At 37.0% G+C, this 18,869-nt stretch overlaps 1 protein-coding gene across 1 annotated transcript in view; it reads right to left on the bottom strand.

Annotated features, from left to right (window-relative positions):
• Positions 1-7,479: 7,479 nt before the first annotated feature.
• LOC135157224 (laminin subunit alpha-2-like) overlaps positions 7,480-18,869 on the bottom strand; it is a 73,645-nt gene continuing 62,255 nt past the window's right edge. Inside the window, exons 2-3 of the mRNA XM_064112172.1 lie at positions 8,414-8,697; positions 7,480-7,524 (exon numbers count right to left, since the gene is read on the bottom strand). Of these exons, the coding sequence (XP_063968242.1) occupies positions 7,480-7,524; positions 8,414-8,697 (329 nt within the window). The remainder of the gene's footprint in view (positions 7,525-8,413; positions 8,698-18,869) is intronic.

Here is an 18,869-nt window from a genome sequence, read left to right as displayed (position 1 = left end):
AACCCACAATTACAAGATGAATAAGACATTGACTGATCATCTGTATGTGTTGATGCAAACCTGCCATTCATCAAACCATATAGATGGGACTACAGTTTCCAAATTTCAAGTACCATTACCTTGAATGGTAGCAATGGAGAGTCAAGTGGGGAAGAACAGGTGCCTTTGGTCTATGTTGTATATCAATGAACAAAGGTTTTGGCATCTCCTGGGATAGGTCTAGGGTTCAAGTCTTTCTGGCCTAGAGGCAAAGGGAATAATGGCAATCAGCTGTTCATCTTGTCTAAATCAATTATTAAAAAAACCACATCATAATATGTAACAGATTTTCATCATTCAGACACTCAGGCCCATATTCTGGAGTTAGGTTTAACTAGGTTAGGTTTAACTTAGACCACGGTCTAAACTCTGTGCTAAAATTATGGGGAGCCACCAATTCAGAAATTCTGTTTATATTGTATATTTCTTATGTTTTATATTTTGTTTCCTTTTGTTTTCATAATGAAGAAAAATACTTAAGTTATCATTCACAGACAATTTTGAACAATTTGGGTGTCATACAAGTTAATAGATTGAATGTGTACTGTTAGGGATTTGTGCCCCAATTGGCTCTCCACAGATAAACCACAACTTTAAAGCAGGGTTTAATTCATACCCGAGTTCAGAATACGGGCCTCAGAAAATATATGGACAATTGACGAAGTAACTGATCCTCGTTTAGAGGTAAAAATCTATAGGCCTGTGTGATTATTTCCTCAGGTTATGCTGGATAATTACAATATCATAAAATAAACCGAGTACTTGTTACAAGCTACTGAAATCAATGCATGTGATTGGCTAGGAGCAAAATTGCTAGTAATGCTCAGGAGGAATGGGAATAAATCTCTTCGCATCCCACATGACGGAGCACTGAATGATGAGACAAGGTGTTACACTTTGTTTATGAACTCGTCAAAAGATATGACAGGATTGGAACCTTGAGACCTACAGACTTCTCCAGGGATGAAGATGGATAGGGTGAATACTAGACAGAACTGAAACTAGTATGGGAACAGAAGATATATATCTCCGGGATATCTTTCTGAACATCTGAAGATATAAAAGGAAGGATGAGTCATATAACTGTCTGTATATACAATTATTTCTGGATTTGTGAATTCATGCATGACAGAGAACATTCAAACAGAAAAATATAAACAGTGTGTATTCTTTTTGGTGAATATACGTCTCAAATATTTCATAACGGAGGCTAAATAGCATGCCTGAGGGAGGAAGCAAACTAACCCCCGCACCCCATAGTGATGACTCTTTTAAAATCTATTTTGTTTGTGAGAAAATTATTACCCCTCCTAATGAGGTTAGCAAGGTATGCCACTGACAGGGACATAAAACCTACTGATGAGACTGGCATCTCTACCAATGGGCCACCATACCATTTATTTGTTTATTGTAACCTAATTCAAATCCACACTTCATGAACAAAAACAGATGAAATTATGTGCAAATTACAATAATAATAATAACAAGAAATAGTATAGCACTTAATATCTGTTTCTAAGCACTTTACATTCTAAATATTATTACAATGGTCATTGCATCCTTACATGCCTGCACACAGCGTATGTACCTTCTCCACTCCCTGGGAGCATGAAATTACACTTTTATTTGTAAAATCAAGGATTCATAAAGACTATTCCTGTGATGAAGAAGTCAATGACCTGATATTTCTCTAGCACCTCCCTGCTCCAGGGGCGATACTAATCTACTTGACTTCTTAATTCATGCATAACGTCTACATGCTCGCTTCAGTCTTCTTCTTTGCAACAATTACAAGAAACCTAAGACTGGCCAGTGATGGTGATGGATGGATGGGTCAAAATGACGTTGAAGCGGAAAGGGAAGGGGGAGGGGAGAAGGAGGGGTTGTATTGTAAAGAGAGAATGAAAGTGAGACATGAAGTAAGTTGAGGTATGAAGATTTCATCTATATCAAACAAGTTGAATCTACTCATTTATATCTTTATTCAACTATTTTTTTCATTTATACACAATGTCAAGTAATTCATAGACTTAGTATTAACTACTATTTACATAGACCCTACATTCACTCTAAATAAGGACAGAAAGGGTTGAATAGTGAAGGAGTGAATGTTTTTCATCCTTGTTTAAAAAAAATAAGATGTTATTCCTCAGCCTTGTGAGGAGTAATTTTAGCCTTCCCCTTTCCATCTCTCATTTTTGAATGGGGATTTTTAAATTACAAGATAGATTTAAAACAGATATGAGGAACAACAAAGATATAGCCGAAAGAGAGCAATGTACGGCATCTACTTCTAACATGAACCAGTATAATGGCATAAACAAAAGAAAATGAGGGAAACCCAGATAAATTCTGGAGATGAATGGGAGTTGGGGAGCTGATGTCTGGCCACACAGAGAGGCTGGAATCATATTCCACAGCGTGGGTGTAAGTTACCACACTCTTCAGGGTTTGCTGTCTCTCAACCTCCCACCCCCCCCCCATTCCATCCATTTCCATGAACCCCATCCCTAAGTGCTTTGAAAAATGTCCAATCAGTAAAAAAGTAAAAAGTATACCCTGGTATCAATATTTTAATTGAAAGCAGAAAAATGAGAGATCATGATATTAATGAACATGATAATGATATTGACAAAATTTGTGAAAAATTTGTCAAAATTGTCAAAGAATAACAAAGTAATTAATGATTGTTTTAATTTTCCATTGTGTGATTATTACATCACATGACAGCAGCTGTTCATATGCCCTTTAATGAAAAATAACAATTCCCATTGTTTAAAAAAATGGGTCAATGACGACAAGAAATCAATTTCATCATAAAGCGTAGAAATGTGTATAAAATAATGTGTGACGATATACTGCAAAGGGTTAAACAGCTAAAGAAAAAAATGGGAGTCAAACTGATCAAGATGACTTACACCAAACAAAAAATGGATATAAAATGGATAGGGGGCTTATTATTCAATTTTCTGCCAAAGAATGCACAACGCTCTTATTCTACATCAGATAAAATGATATAGGGTTACTTTGGAACAACGGCCTGAAGTAAATAAAACATATCGTTACACCGGAATAACAAAAACTCACTTTCGGTTCGACTGTGGACCCTAAATGTCCTCCTCCACCTCAATTTTCTAGAAACTCATGCCACCAAACACTTAGAATTGATCATCGAAAGTAAGGAGAAATCAAAATATGAAATGTAATTGTAATTTTGCTTTCTCAATGCTCAAAATGGGTCGAAATCTATTTTTCTTATTTTTGTAAAAAGTGAAAAAAATATGCCCCTGATAAGTCTCTGTAACATATAATATCTAAAACTCAAGTTTGGCCATCTCTTCAAGTAACTAAGGGAAGGAAAATATTCCAATTATTAAATTTGCTGTTTTTGTGTGAACTAAATGTAGTGGGGTTTTTTTTCATTTTAATATTCCAATTCTTGAATTATTGCCCCCCCCCCCCAGCCTACCCCAAAAAATATCTAGTTTTATCAAGCTTTACTCATCTTTCTTCCTTACTCTCCTATTTCCCTACATCATCCTATAGCATTACAGACCATCAAAACACATGTAGGCAAACAAAGCATGGGTAGCAATAATACCATATTCCCCAAAGATACTTTGGTATGCGTGGGACTGTATGCACTGAAAACACCAACCTGCGGAAACACTTTTTTTAAATGATGGAACTTCTTTGATATCGCAATTCTTAAAGAAATCATGTTTTGGGAGCAACAAAGTTATTACTTTTTTAGTTTGCATAGGATTTGTCCTGACTCTCTGTATGTAACTTGAACAATAACAAATTATTATGTGAGCAATACATAGGTTTGAATGATTTTTTATGTATTCGTTTGGTGGGAGGAATGGCAGGAAGACACAAGTTGAATTGTAAATACCTCTGGTAATCAGAAAGAGAAACATCTGAAATACAACGTTAGATGGTGCAAATATACAATTCATTTCATGCCCGTTTTCAATGTACTGTTCATAACATCATCAAAGGTTAACTTACACAGAAGGTTTGTTCATAGTTTTATCTTCAGAGAAGTTCAGAGTTCAAATGAGGTTATTGTAGCAAGCACACTGAGGGCAACATATGGTACATGTACTTCCAGACCCACCTTAATCTGGACATCTACCTCTTTAACTGATCAAATAATACCTGGTACATCTGCCCGCATGAAAATTAATTAATCAAAACATCCCTGAAAAAAAATACCCACTGAATAAGAGGTGATTTTCACCATCAGCACTTTTGTCAGAATTTGTCCAAGGTTTTGGTAGTCTTGCAGTGTAAAAACATAATTACGAAAAACTTTCTAATCTCGGTTTCTGGCCATGTGTTCCGTAGAGCGGTGATAGATTTGCGAGCTTTGCGAACCTTGTCTGCTTTTCAGATTGTACTGCTAATGACTGGAGAACTCAAATCAAAAAGGGTCTGGTTTAGGTGGGTATTAAAGGTATTGTTTAACTTTGTGAGCAGCCGATTTAAAAAATTCTCAAACCAAGATGAAACATGTGTACAAGTGCATGTATTAGAACTAATAAACCCTGAAAACAACCATTATTGAGAATGAAAAGCTAAAACTACAAGGCAAACCCCGATTTTGTAAATAGGCGTCTTATAGACGCCTAAATAGTACACATAAGTGTATGGGATGAAATTAAGATGGTGTTTTCGGTCACTTTATATTTCAATTTTTGAAGCACTAAATAATTATTTTCGAACCTAATTTTTTCTGGGCTTCATTTTTGTAACATATCACAGACACAGGTGACAAGTGTGACCTTCTAGCTCAGATTTTTTTAAAGTCAAAGCAATGTTAACCAATCACTTTAATGTGGAAATTTAGGCCTGAGTTAACTGGTAATATTTTGGTTATCAAGGGTGTCTGAATGCACCTAGAGAGCAACATGGATTTTCTTGGCCTAAACAGGGCATTGGTCTATAAAAGATTTGTGAATTGTGAATCTGCACATATGGCACCCAGGCAATAACAAAACTTCCACTCTAGCAGGGACTATAAATCAGATATCAACTAAAAGATAACATCTAAATAGAACTGGATAATGGTCTCTTATTGGTCCCTCAAGAATGGAAATGCAAGTGGAAATTCAAGGTCTTGTGGGAACGGTTCTGAGGCACAAGCAGTGACCCCCACTCTTCACCTCTTTATTAGATTCGGACAGGTCCCATTACCGTAGTTGTCATTTTCTTGGTGTCTGCCACAACATGGTTTGATTCTGCTCCCTTTGATTGTATCATTGCAAGATTGTAAAGAAAATTAAAAGGTCCAATCTTCATAAGGCGGTGCTGCACCATCCCGAGTTTGCTCAATCTCGAGATTTTAGCCCGATCGGCCCTCTTCGCGATTAATCTCTAGATTCAAGAAACCCCTTCTCCACCATCGCAAGAAGAGCGAATCCTGCTCGAGCGAGGCATCGATGCATTATGGTCTGACGCCGTGAATAAATAATCCCAAGTGCGTCTGCACCTACGAATTAGCGCGCTATTTTGCAAATAATCCCAAGTTGACTTGGGATTGCAATCTCGAGATTAATCCTACGAACTAGCGCGATAATTGCGTCCCCATTGCAAATAATCTCAAGATTTTCAGATCGGGATAATTTGTCGGATCAGAAATAGCGCGCTAATTTGAAAACTCGGGATGGTACAGACGTCCCTATAGATTCATATCCTTTTTTGCCTACCCCCACCCCCTTAAAGACAGTTGGGATATATCTGGAAGAAAATGCTCCTGTGGCCTTTGAATATAGGAACATTTAAAATTACTGGAACAGGAAGGGGATATTCCTCTTCAGATGACTTTGCACTTTATTCCACTTGATTGTCAAACTCAGGCTTAGGGAGAACCACCTTATCATCCCCTTGTTGTTCCACAAAATTAGATTAACAGGATTCGATTCTTCTCTGAGTTTTCTCTGCACACACATTCTTGGCATGACCCCTTTAAGACCTTCATATTTATCTTTCCCCGATGTTAGAAGCGCAAGACGATAGGAAACTCAAGAATCCTGGAGCTGTTCAGGAACGGTGGTTTGATATCATAACCTCAAATTTAGGTCTTAAACAGCACTACCTCTGGGCTTTTTCCAAATCTGTTTAGGTATTGGATTCATAAAATATTGATGGAAAGAGGATCTATTGGGTTTGTTACCCAGCCAAATCAAATGACCTACAGGGATTGAAGTATATGGGCATGAGAATGATAACTAGTAAATATGTAACAAAAAAGGTTCAAGTTCATACAACTACTATTTTTAGTGGATACGAGCAAATATTGAGTCAATAGTTAAGAATGTAATAATACAGCGTCAATTACTTCATTGACCAGTTCATTTGATTCCCAGCAGTGACAGACAAATATTTAGAGCAAGATTTTGTAAAGGTTTATATTTCTTCCTTTCTTCCTTTTTTTCTGTTACAAGGAAATAATTTTCTTGAACCTTTCACTGCAAATAGATGCTTTGGATTTGTTCAATTTTTCCTTCTTTTAATTCCTTATGGAAGTAGGGGAGTGGGGATGTATGTCTTGAGTGGGAACACCTAAATGCCCCAGTCCTCCACTATTACCCTTTTTACACAGGATTTTCTTAGCCCCGGACTATCGCTAACCCCGTACTATCCTTAACCCCGTACTATTTTTTTTCCTTTTTACACATGCCAAATTGTTATTGCTAACCCCGGATAAGGAATGCTTGCTTTTCACACACGAAACTCGCTAACCCCGGACTAGTGGTTTTTGTCGATCATTCGTAGTACAAGTACTTCACTCGTACCTTTTTACACACGCTACAATTTCCTTAACCCCGTACTATAGGTGGGGCCAAATTGCCATTTAGCCCCACCTATAGTACGGGGTTAAGCTTAGCCCACTTTCGTTTTACACTAGCGATCTTAACCCCGTACTATCGCTCTTAGCACCGCAATTGCTGGGATAACCCTGCTTTTTTGCAGGGCCAAATAATCCCGTACTAAAGGTGGGGTTAGCCCACTTTGCAAAAATGCTGTGTAAAAAGAAAGTGGGCTAAGCTTAACCCCGTACTATAGGTGGGGCTAAATGGCAATTTAGCCCCACCTATAGTACGGGGTTAAGGAAATTTTAGCGTGTGTAAAAAGGGTATATGGCAAATCTAGTCTAAGTCACTTTACATAAGTAATCACTTTTTGAAAGTTTGTCTCTGTTTGACAAACATTAATCATCTCAAACACAAAATAGAAAGCTGAAATTTGTTAGTTGAAAATCATTCATTAAATCGGTAAACGATCAAATCAAGAATGCATGCATGGAAAATCTCTGCGAACTCTCTTCCATACATGGCGTGACATGATGGGGATATGTCTTACATTCGTAGAAAAGAATCGAGATACGGCATGGAAAATGTCAATCAAAGCTCAAAATATTTGAAGTGAATATTACGTTACATCTGGAGCTGTCACTTCACACTCCAAGCATTGAACCTGAGTGAAAGAGAGTAAGGAATTCTATACTAGAAAGCAAGATTTGATGAAAAGACAACTTCAGAAGGCTATTCTAATATCTGTTGTTTTAGTGAAAGCGAACAGTACATTTGTGATAAAATTAAACAGAAAAGTTTCACAATTGATATAACTGATTATGTCTTTATTTTATAGTAAATTCATTTCATAGTAAATTACACTTTGAATTCAGTTTGATAAAATAGTGATCCTCTTCCTTTACTTCATCCAATTCCTTGCCTTCTCTCTATCTATCTCTTTCTATCTATCTTTCTCTCTCTATCTATCTCTCTCTCTCTCTCTCCTGATTTTGTTACTTGTATTTTGGTATTTCTTTTTCTACCTGTCACTGTTCAGGGGAGTTGTCAAAAGTGTCTTCTGATACAAAAATGGTCTCAATAAAAATGTAATGATTGATGCAAGAACAATCACACATTCACAAAGGAATCAACACATTTGATAAAGATCACTTTAGTTGACAACGTTAATGTATTGTAGGTGTTGACATATTGGATGTGAGAACAAATGGAAAAAAAAGTGTAAATCTAGTTAAGGTGCTTTTTGCTCTTTAGAGAAGAAAAGTCAAAATTGACCGAAAATTGATTATAGAGCCAAAGATCGACTTAAATGCCCAAAGTCTATGGCGTGATTATGCCCCAGTGGTTGGATGTGAAAAATGAACCTGAAAGAGTGCTTCGAGGTCTCACTAGACAAAGATCTTAAATGGGTATTGAACCAATGACCTACCCATCCGAGGTCCAGAGTTATTATGACCAAGTGGTTGGATGTGAGAATAAATGAAAAACCTGAAAAGGAGCTTCTAGGTCTCATTGGACATAAGATCTTAAAGGGTATTGAAGCAACCACCTACCTGTCCAAGGTCTAGCGTGATGGTAACCCAGTGGTATTGCATCCCGTTTGCTATACTAGGACTCTGCCACCAACTCTCAGTCCCATCTATTGCATTCCATATAGGGTGCCGATCGGCTTTGGAAAAGCTCCTAGAATTGCACACACGGCATTGTGGGTAGTCTTCCGACTCGTTGGGCACATGCTCTACCAGCTTGCAGTACGTCTCGGGGCCTCTGTCCCCGCACGTTGCGTTCACGGATATTCGGCCTCTCGTGGCCAAGTTGAAGATATGAGGGAAAAGTCCTGTGATGGGAAAAAAATGAAAATGTGATGAACATTCAGTCTGACATCATAATTTGCAATTTTTAAACAAAAACATAAAAAACATTGGTGTTTTAACACCAGATACATAAACAACACCGGACAGTGTTAGAACAACATTTGATTCTAAACTGGTGATGTTTCAAAACTTTTCAGGCATTTTCTGATTTCAATTCCAGCTTTTTTTAAGTGTACTATAGGTATTATGATTGGAAATCCTTTTTCAAAAACAAGAAAAATGCTCAAGTTTGGACCATACGACTGTGCCCAGACTTTCATTAACCTTAAAGGATACTCCATAATATAAAAAAATTCACATTAAAAAAAACATCAGGTGTAAATAACTTCTGTGAAGTGATACATGCCTTATTTATGTACTAAGTATATTTTTATTCGAGAAAATGTGATAAACTTGTGACTAGGTAAACTGACACAACATTACGAGGAACATTAACTCATCACAGGATTACAAGAAGCATGAATACAGTTGCTGGAAACTTTTTTGAGGGAGAAAAGAATGAAAGTCGATTCATCATATCAAATAGGCATGAAAAATTATGAACATAAATAAGGAAATAGATGAGAAGAAAGTACAGTGAAATGACACTGGAAGACATAGACAAGATATGGCAGGGGACCACCCAGCTCTCTGAGGACAATTTTATCTGGGGAGTAGTTCAGAAAAAAACTGTTAAAAGCTACTGAAATGCTTGCATCTGATTGGCTCAGAGCAATCTTGTCATTAACAAGATACTTCATGAAACACTCTCCTGATTGATGGAGAATAGAGATGGAAAGAGGTCATTACTACATCCATCTTCCTTTCAGATTGAAAACACCTAAGTCTTATAGCCTATCATCAAGACTTTTGAATAGATTAATAAACCCATCTATTTCGTAGTTTGTAGTTGAATAGTTTTAAAATTATATAATTTCTTTTAAGTATTTTCATTGTAAGCGCTTTGGGCCTTATGTGAACAGCGCTGTATAAGTAAGAAATATTATTAATAATAATAGCCATGGTACAATTCTGTGACAATGCCATATCCACTTCATTTAGGTCCTACAACAAAGAGGCTTATCAAACAGATAACAAATTTACTTTAATATCATTATCAATACATTCAAGTCAAATGTTCCTATGTGAGATTGCGTGGCTTATGATCACCATATCACTTAGCACTGTTACAAAAGGCAAAGAGTTAAAGTCTTGGACATGTATTGGAATTTCCAAATATACTGAAAATGCATAGCGGCCTGAGGTTGAGACTGTACAGTCAAGATGGATAAATTAATTTTGACATTTATGAATGGTTTCCACTACAGAAATCTGGCTGTTCCCTCCAATCTACTTTTGTTTCAAACCTGAAAAATCTCAACAGATTTAGGTGAATTTATTGCATTAACTTTTATGGTGTTCAACAAGAATCCACTTTGATCTTGCCTTCTGTGAGGGGGTTTTCGGAGGAACAATCTTCTTTGTCATTAAATCTCCTCTGATTACCTTTAAACAGGGGATAAACTTGGTTTTGTGGGAAAGTATTGGATATTGTTTATTGTAACAAGGGCAATCATATCGCTGAAATTTAATCTACTGGACAAGAGTCAAGAGAGATTATTTGCGCTATTGGTGGTGACAGGCAGGAGTAAAGATTTCCTCTTTCCGTTTTTAAATAGTTTTCAATATTCTGTTAGACCTATTTTCACTACAGTCATCTCGGCTCTATTCTTATAAAAAGTGAAAGATTTCTTCTTTGTTTTTCTCTTCAAATTTTCATGTAATACACAGGCCTATTGACTAATATGCTATGAATGTTCAAGTTTAAACCAAATAAGATTACAAATTACCTTCATTCATGAAATACAGGGGCTGCAAAACGGTTTTGAAAGTGGGAGGGGGCTGACCATGCCAAACATCGCAATCAGATGCTGGTCATTTTTACATTTTTGTACACTGTTTTGGAAAAAAGTGGCCTGTTGACAAATATGCTATGAACATTCAAGCTTAAACCAAAAAAAATACAAAATAACTTTCATTCATGAAATAGGCCTTATATGGGCTGCAGAACGGTTTTGAAAGTGGGGGGTTGACCATGCAAAATATCACAATCAGATGCTGGTAGTTTTTACCTTTTTGCACACGATTTTAGAAAAAAAATATGGGGTGGCTGAAGCCCTAAACCCCATCCTCCCCCCCCCCCCTCCTGCTTCCACTGTCCCTATTTCAAATCTGTCAAAATCTGATCCCACAGCCAGATTTCACTGCTCCTCCTCCCCTGAATTCACCATCCTGGTAAATGTTTAATCAGGAGAACAAGAGTTGTTTTGTAATACAATGAAGTTTTTTCCAAGCCAAAATGACTCCTCATCAGTTCACAAATCAATATCAAGACCATTTGCAGACGAATCTAACAAGTGTTCGCAGTAACCTACCATATCAAGGCACAGATTGGTGTCAAGTTCGTTCAAATTTACCTCCAAATAGCTTAATTTGGGGCACTGATTTGTCTGAAACTCATTTTCAATAGCAACCTGTTAGAGTTAACAAGGGGCAGCTTGTGAAGTCAAATTGGACCAAAATCAGTCCCCTGCTTTTTTGCCTAATTTTGAGTTCAAACAGGCTGCATGGTGCAAATTTCCAAATAAATTCAGCATCACAATTTGACGCCTTGCTCTTAATTTCAGTCCTTGGAACTGTCACAAGCTCCCATTCCCAGAGGGTCTATCATCTGATGCATGTTCTATTTATCCAGATGAGATGGGAATTTGAGGGAAAATTACCCTTGGATTTGACCCTAAAACAGGTGAATTGGAATTGTAACAATTGCCATTAGCCTGTGTCAGCAAAGCACTCCAGTGCAGTCTATTTGATGTTCGCTGATGACAGAGTATCGCACAGACTTCTGAAATTTCAGCTGCTGTTTCTAGTTATTGAGCTGAGAATAAGAGAATGGATCACAAGGTATGGGAATCTTGGAGCCCTTTTGATCAAATGGAGTATATTAAATAATCCAAAAGAAATTCACTAAGTTGGACAGGTCATCAAACATTACTGGTCAGCCCCCCCCCCCCTCATAAAATGTATCCTATTAATTGACCTCTCCTAAACTAACTTCTTCCCCCAAACCCATCTTCTCATCTGCTTCCATTTTCAAAATATCATCACTATCATATCAACATCATCATTATCAATTTATCATCACCATCATCATCAAAATCAACATTATCATCATCATCACCATCATCATGCACCACCACCACCGCCACCATCATCATTGTTGCCATCATTGATGTCATCCTCGTCGCCACCATCACCATCATCGTCATCATCATCATCACCATCATCAATACCACAACAACCACCAGTCCACCTGACCAACGTCATCAACAATTTTCTCTTGTTGTCCTTTATCACATCTCTGTGCACCCACTATACCCTCTGCCGTCTCTTCGTTCCCGTTCTTCCGCTTGTTTCCATTCCTCACCCACCCTTCACATTTTACCCTACAAAAACTTTATTTCATTCCTATATAATCAGAGCAAACTTTACACTCTGGTCACACTTAATTGGTGGACAAACTTCAGTCCCAGTCAATATTTAATGCACTAACATTTTAACAGCCACACAAAACGTGTGAACAGTTCAAAAAGTGTCTTAATGAAAATGTTTGACTTTGGTTTCCAGGGCTTTGTGGGAAGTATGCTGGGTTGACAAGCAAGAACAGATTCAATTGGTTCATGGGCAAACATGAAAAAGGGAAATGTATGCCTATCTGAAACCAATGCATTCAAGAGATTTACTTCAGAGAGTTTGTCTAAAGTCAATTCTTTGATGAATAATACAGTCGGCACTTATGAATCGGTCGAGGCCTACATTTAACTGTGGATCTTGGTGGGGACATTTCAGACCTAGCCCCCCCCCCTTATGGTTGTGATAATTGTTACAACTATATTATTATGCATGAATCATGCTCTTTTTAGGGGGTGGGGCCTTTTTTCAAGGAATAGTGTTTGAAAAGGTCTACTTGAACCATTTTGCAGATCTATGCACAACAGCCTAAAAGGACAAGTCCACCCCAACAAAAAGATGATTTGAATGAAAAGAGAAAAATTCAACAAGCATAACACTGAAAATTTCATCAAAATCGGATGTAAAATAAGAAAGTTATAACATTTTAAAATTTCGCTTAATTTCACAAAACAGTTATATGCACATCCTGGTCGGTATGCAAATGAGAAGACTGATGACATCATCCACTCTATTTCTTTTGTATTTCATTATATGAATTATGAAATATTCTAAGTTTCTCCTCATTGTCAAGCGAAACAACGATTAATTCCTCCCTGAAAAACGTTGAATTTGCATAGTTTAATATTACATGGTTCAGTCAAGTTGGTCCGTATTGTCAAATTTGTAAAAAATGAAATATTGTATAATTCAAACAATAAAAAACAAAAGAAATAGTGAGTGATGGACATCATCGACTCACTCATTTGCATGTCACTGAGTTGTGCATATTACTGTTTTGTGAAAAATAAGCGAAACTTTAAAATGCCATAACTTTCTTATTTTACATCCGATTTTGATGAAATTTTCAGCATTATGCTGGTTTGATTTTTCTCTATTTATTCAAATCAACATTTTTCTGGAGTGGACTTGACCTTTAATAAAATCCTGGATTGACCCTGCCAAATTCCCTGTCAAATGACTGAAAAAGGTTCAACCTAAATATATGTACCACATCAAATTAAGAGAAATGTTGAATGACTTGGTAGAGGAAATTTCTTGGACAAAACATTAACAATTAGAAAAGGAGTTTCTAAATAGGGCCTATATGACACTCAAAATTGACTAAGCATTTGGGGATACAAGAGGAAATTAAGTCATGAAAAGTGTCTGATATTGATGGAAAAAAAAACGAAAAGAATGAACTATTCGGAACTGCAGACTTCCAAACCCAAATAAGCAGGTTTATTTTAGTTGTGTCCTGCTTCACTCTGACGTAGGCCCTACTTGACAATGAGATGGTACATAGGAAGTCTAGACAGGATCACATCAATCAAGAACAAGCAAAGGAGACAGAGGGGGAAATCATACCAAAATATAAAGGAAAGACAGAAAGACATGAATACTAACATACAGGGGCAGACAGAGATAGAGAAAGACAAGACTTGAGATCTTGTAGTGTTTAATCAAACATTTCAGACTAATTTCCGCTGAATCGCCTTTCAAAGTACTTTATGATTCATGTTGGTGTTTTAAATTTTTATGACCAACAAAAAATCTCTTGAATGTAACCATGGTTTGAAACAAACCTCCTTGTGATTTATGATAATTTGGTAAAATATTGTTGATAACACATTCCCTAATATCCTGATGTTTAAGCTCTTACTTAGATTGGAAGATTGTGATCACACCAATAGACCTGAATCACCAGTGATGTAGACAAAACCAGGACCAAGACCTACAAAACTTGGCTAATCATATCAATGAATAAAATCAGCAAAATCTGCTAAAACTTCATCTTCAACACTAAGAAATCACTCCTATCTCTCAACAGGGAGTTCCTTCCGTCATCTCTCTAAGGGGGAAGCAGGCAAGCAGATGAGGAAGTACGGACCTGTGACGATCATTCAACATTCACGCGCTACGCTTCCATTCCTAGCAATGCCAAGGCCATGATCCCATCTTCAAATCATTAAAGATGAAGAGGTATGGTCTGTGCAGTCATTCATCATTAAAACGATTTGCTTACAACAAATTTTAAAGACATAATCACTACTCGAATCTAGACAGTGAAAATGGTTTAACATTTCTGCTCATGGCCACGTGATTGCATGCATGTGGATCTAGGCAAATGGATGCAAACAGTTGATGGTAAGATGTAGCGTGAAAAATAACATGCACCTAGAATCGCTCGCCTATGATACAATGTTCGAAGGTGAAAATGTGCTCTAGATCGGGCTAGCTAGACACGTTCATTAGTATGAAACAGGCTTTTCGATGAGTTCGAGATAGAGTTAGGCCATCCATTAGTACAGAAAGAAGTCTTTTGAAAGCTTCTAGATGGAGCCAGATCAGCCATTAGTATCAAAGAGGTCTATTGGTGAAATTCCCTAAGACCCAGTGGCAGATCCCTGTGGGGACACATCTGGCCCATTCCCCCTACCCCCGCCTCCTTTAAGAGCCATAATACTTTTTTATATAAAATATTGTGCATACGCAATTGAAGAACTCTTTCTTTTTGCTTGTCAAATTCTTTTCAGGACATTGGAGGCCCCTCCCACTTTTGTAAAATCCTGGAATCGCCCCTGCTAGGGCCACACACCTGTAGGCTCTTTACAGCCTGAGGAGATTTCCGCTCCAGTCCTAAAGTTTGTTTTCATTTCTCACCTTGCCCAAGCCCCCCTCTAATGGCTTCCTCACCTGCCTGACTGCCAACTAATAAATTCATATTTCATCTTTATTGCACCATTTTTTTCTCTGTCTTTCAATTTTTCTTTCTACTGCAGATTCAGACCGATTTGATCATCAAAATTCCCATTAAATTACGAGAATTGTTCGTGCCCCCAAAAACTGATAATCAGTTTTTGCATTTACACCGACCCGAAGCAGACACTTAGGGGTAAGTTCCTGAAGTAATGAGCATGCGCAGTATAGTCTGATTACAGACAAGGCGCGCAATTCTAAATCGCTAGCCTCAGCAGCCCACGGTGCCTGCGCCCAACTACTCGCTGGTTTGAGAAAGTTAAAAAAAAATTCTCTAGTACCTTCTATTTAGCAGATGTAGTATCTTTCAAGAATATCAATTATTAACTATTATTGGTTTCACACTGCCCAAAATACCTGGTATATTCTGATTGGGGAAGATCAGGGTAAATTTCACGATCAGAGAATACCTAGTGTTCTCGAACTTTGAGTCAGTCTAAATACACCTCTTAAGAGTGGACATATGGAATATTTATTTCCATTAAATAACAGCTGTACATGTATCATAAATAATCAGATACCTTTACCAGGGAAATTTAAAAGAGACATCATATGCATGAAATGGCAAAATGTGAGTTTGATTATTTGTTTGTTTGAATAACTTGCAAAATGGGGAAAAAGAAAGAGAAATTCAAAGGGACCTTGTTTGTCTTGTGTTGTTGTTGTAAGTGAATGACTTCCAAAAAGTAGAATATTTCAAAAGAAAATATGAAAATATGATATATGCTTGATTCTAGTAACAGATTAAGAACAATGAATCAAATAGAAAAAATAATTCCAATGGTTTTGAGACTGCTAGAAACTTTATCCAACACTTGCAGAATGAAACAAAAAGTAATGGATTAAATTCAGAGACCTTTAGTTTGTTCATACATCTTGTCACTAGCAAGGGAAAGTATTACTTTTTCTTAACTTTAGAGGAGTTCCCACCCCCCCCCCCACAAAAAAAAACCCTAAGAAACAAGTCATCTAAACATACCACACTCAAATGGTCTATTGGAGCATCACCCAGCCTTTGACAATTGTCCATTCTCTTAAAGAATTGATCTTTTTTTCTGCGATATTCAACTAAAAAAAGATGGGGAAGAACAATTACCCCTTCCCCTCCCACTAAGCATTGATCCAATGCAAATCTACAATTAGCTTTTTGTAGGAGAATAATGAGGCTCTGACTTTTCACAGTTCATTCACTGCGGTTTATAAGTCCTTCTGTCTCCGAACATGTTCTCCTGACAGCTTATCAATGGGAGGATCTGAGAGGACAATGGAAGAACATCTCAAGACAGTGGATTTATTGCTAGGATGATGTACCACTCTGATTGATGGACTGATGTATGGACGATGAATGGGGAATATAATAGATTGATGTATTCCTATACATTCAAATTATCATTATCGTCTCCTTTTCATTGTTATTATCCCTTCATTTGATAGAGGATATAGAGTGAGGATATATAGTTAGGATATACAGTTGCATCAAAAAGTTGACTGCGAAAGGATGGGAAGAAAAATATAATGTATTTTTAATGTTCTCTGGTAAGAACCTTCTCATAAATGAGAAATAACATCATTAGTTTATTACTGCAGATTTAAAACTCACCTCTTTCCAAAAGTAAAACCATCCACCTAATGATTACTTGTAATTATCATAAAGCCTGACATTGATTAAAAATTCCTTTGAACAGGGGGAAGCCAGGGGTCTTGACCATGATAAAATCCCAGATTGCAATTAATATTGAAACCCCTTTCTAATAGCAAATGATGATACAAGAGTGCCCATGAAGGTCAACCCCAAAATTTCCTCTTTAAATTGGTGGAGTTCTGATTGCTAAGAACTCTATAGGGCCTATTTACCAGATCTCTCCTCAATCATGGGAACAATTTCAGCTTTGGCTTTGGGGATTTCCTTTTTCATCAGATCAGCTTCCAAAATTGGGGTAATGTAATACTGAACCTCTGTAAGGAGTTAAATAGCTGCTTGAAAGATTTATCGGTTGTCCTAGGCCATAGTCTAGGGCCTTCTGATTACCAAGTTTGGGACCAGAATGGAATAAACCAACATCGTGAGTTGTAAAATATCAATAATAATAGCTATTCTACTTAAATCTCTAATAAACAAAGGTACATTATCTGGGCAATGCAGCATTAATAACTTCAGTCAATCATTGTACAATCAAGAATAACTGCAAGTCTTTTCAAGAATCTATAGAAAACTGTCTCACCATCCATGAGTCATACACATAGGTCCAGGGACTTGTAAACAAAAAATACAGCTGCTCTAGTTTAAGGCATAAAAGTAGGCCTATACATCCCTTTTCAGGTGTACAATTACATGTATGTCACCAGGTGTAAATTCTACACCATCTTTCCTTATGATTCCTAATTCTTTCCAAAATAATATGCCTAATTAATTGTATACCCTAACAGTAATTGCCACTGATGATTGCCAATATATAGGGTTCAAATAATACGGACAGACCAAGAACGTAACTCATTCAATTTATACCATCAAAACAGCATTTCGTGTATCTTCCTCATCATCTCTGCTTTTGAAGAATGGGGTGAGTACACTAGAAGATGGAGGAGACAGTAAATCACAAATCAAAATTAGATTGACCTCAATTGTATAGTTTAATTTAACCTCTGAACTTGGCACCCATTCAGCGCTGACCCCTACCAGGTGACCACCCCAAAATTCCCAGGGCACTGTTTTCATCAGTAAATTGCCAATTCGTCCACTGCCAACTCTCCAACTCGCCACATGGTCTACCTTCATTTAGTCTAATGCCATTCCGTCCATCAACATTTCGTCTAACTACCATTTGGTCCAATCATCACTTCGTCTAATCACCAGTTCGTCTATGACCATTTCGTCTCATAACCAGTTGGTCTAATATTTACTTTATTTTCATCAATTTTGCCCAATTAACACTTAGTCTAATTAGACCCAATGATACATGGACTAAATGGCTATTAGACTGACTGGTTATTAGACAAATGGTGAGAGGACAGAATGGCAATTAGACCATGTGGATATTGGACGAAATGATGGTAAACCAAATGATAGTAGACGAGTTGGCAATTGGACGAATTGGCATTAGACCAAATGAAAGTAAACCTTTTTATCTACCTATAAAAAAAACTCTCTTCCTCTGCTGCCATATCATCCAATATTTGACTTGATTTTTTTTTATGTAGGGATCTATGCACTTAAAGTTTATAAATAGGAATAACAGTAGCACACAACTAATTAATAGTATCCTAAATTACAGTTTTGTCTGTTGGCCAACCTGACAAACAAGTACAAACACCAGCAAAGAAAAGAAAAAATGATGCATCAAATATTCACATAATTCATAATCGGTCCATTGAGTCACATACTGTTTTGTTTTGCAAAACATGTTGGGGGGACAAGACTGTTCCCCACAAAAGTATCCCCATAGCAATATTAGAGGTCAAGCAAGGTCAGATTTATGAAATATTGAGAGGAATGGATGATGGCATCTAACATAAACAGCAAGACAAGCAAAAGATATTCCTAAAGGGTGAAAGGTATACATGTATGTAAAGGGTGAAAGGTATACATGTATGTTTATATATAGGTTCAAACAAAGAAAAGTATAAAAACTCCGTGGACAGTAATATTTTAACGAATTTTCGCCCA

Source organism: Lytechinus pictus, chromosome 17 (assembly GCF_037042905.1).
Source record: "Lytechinus pictus isolate F3 Inbred chromosome 17, Lp3.0, whole genome shotgun sequence".
Classification (NCBI taxonomy): domain Eukaryota; kingdom Metazoa; phylum Echinodermata; class Echinoidea; order Temnopleuroida; family Toxopneustidae; genus Lytechinus; species Lytechinus pictus.
The sequence above is the reverse complement of the archived record's forward strand: the minus strand, read 5'-3'. Positions and strand labels throughout refer to the sequence as shown.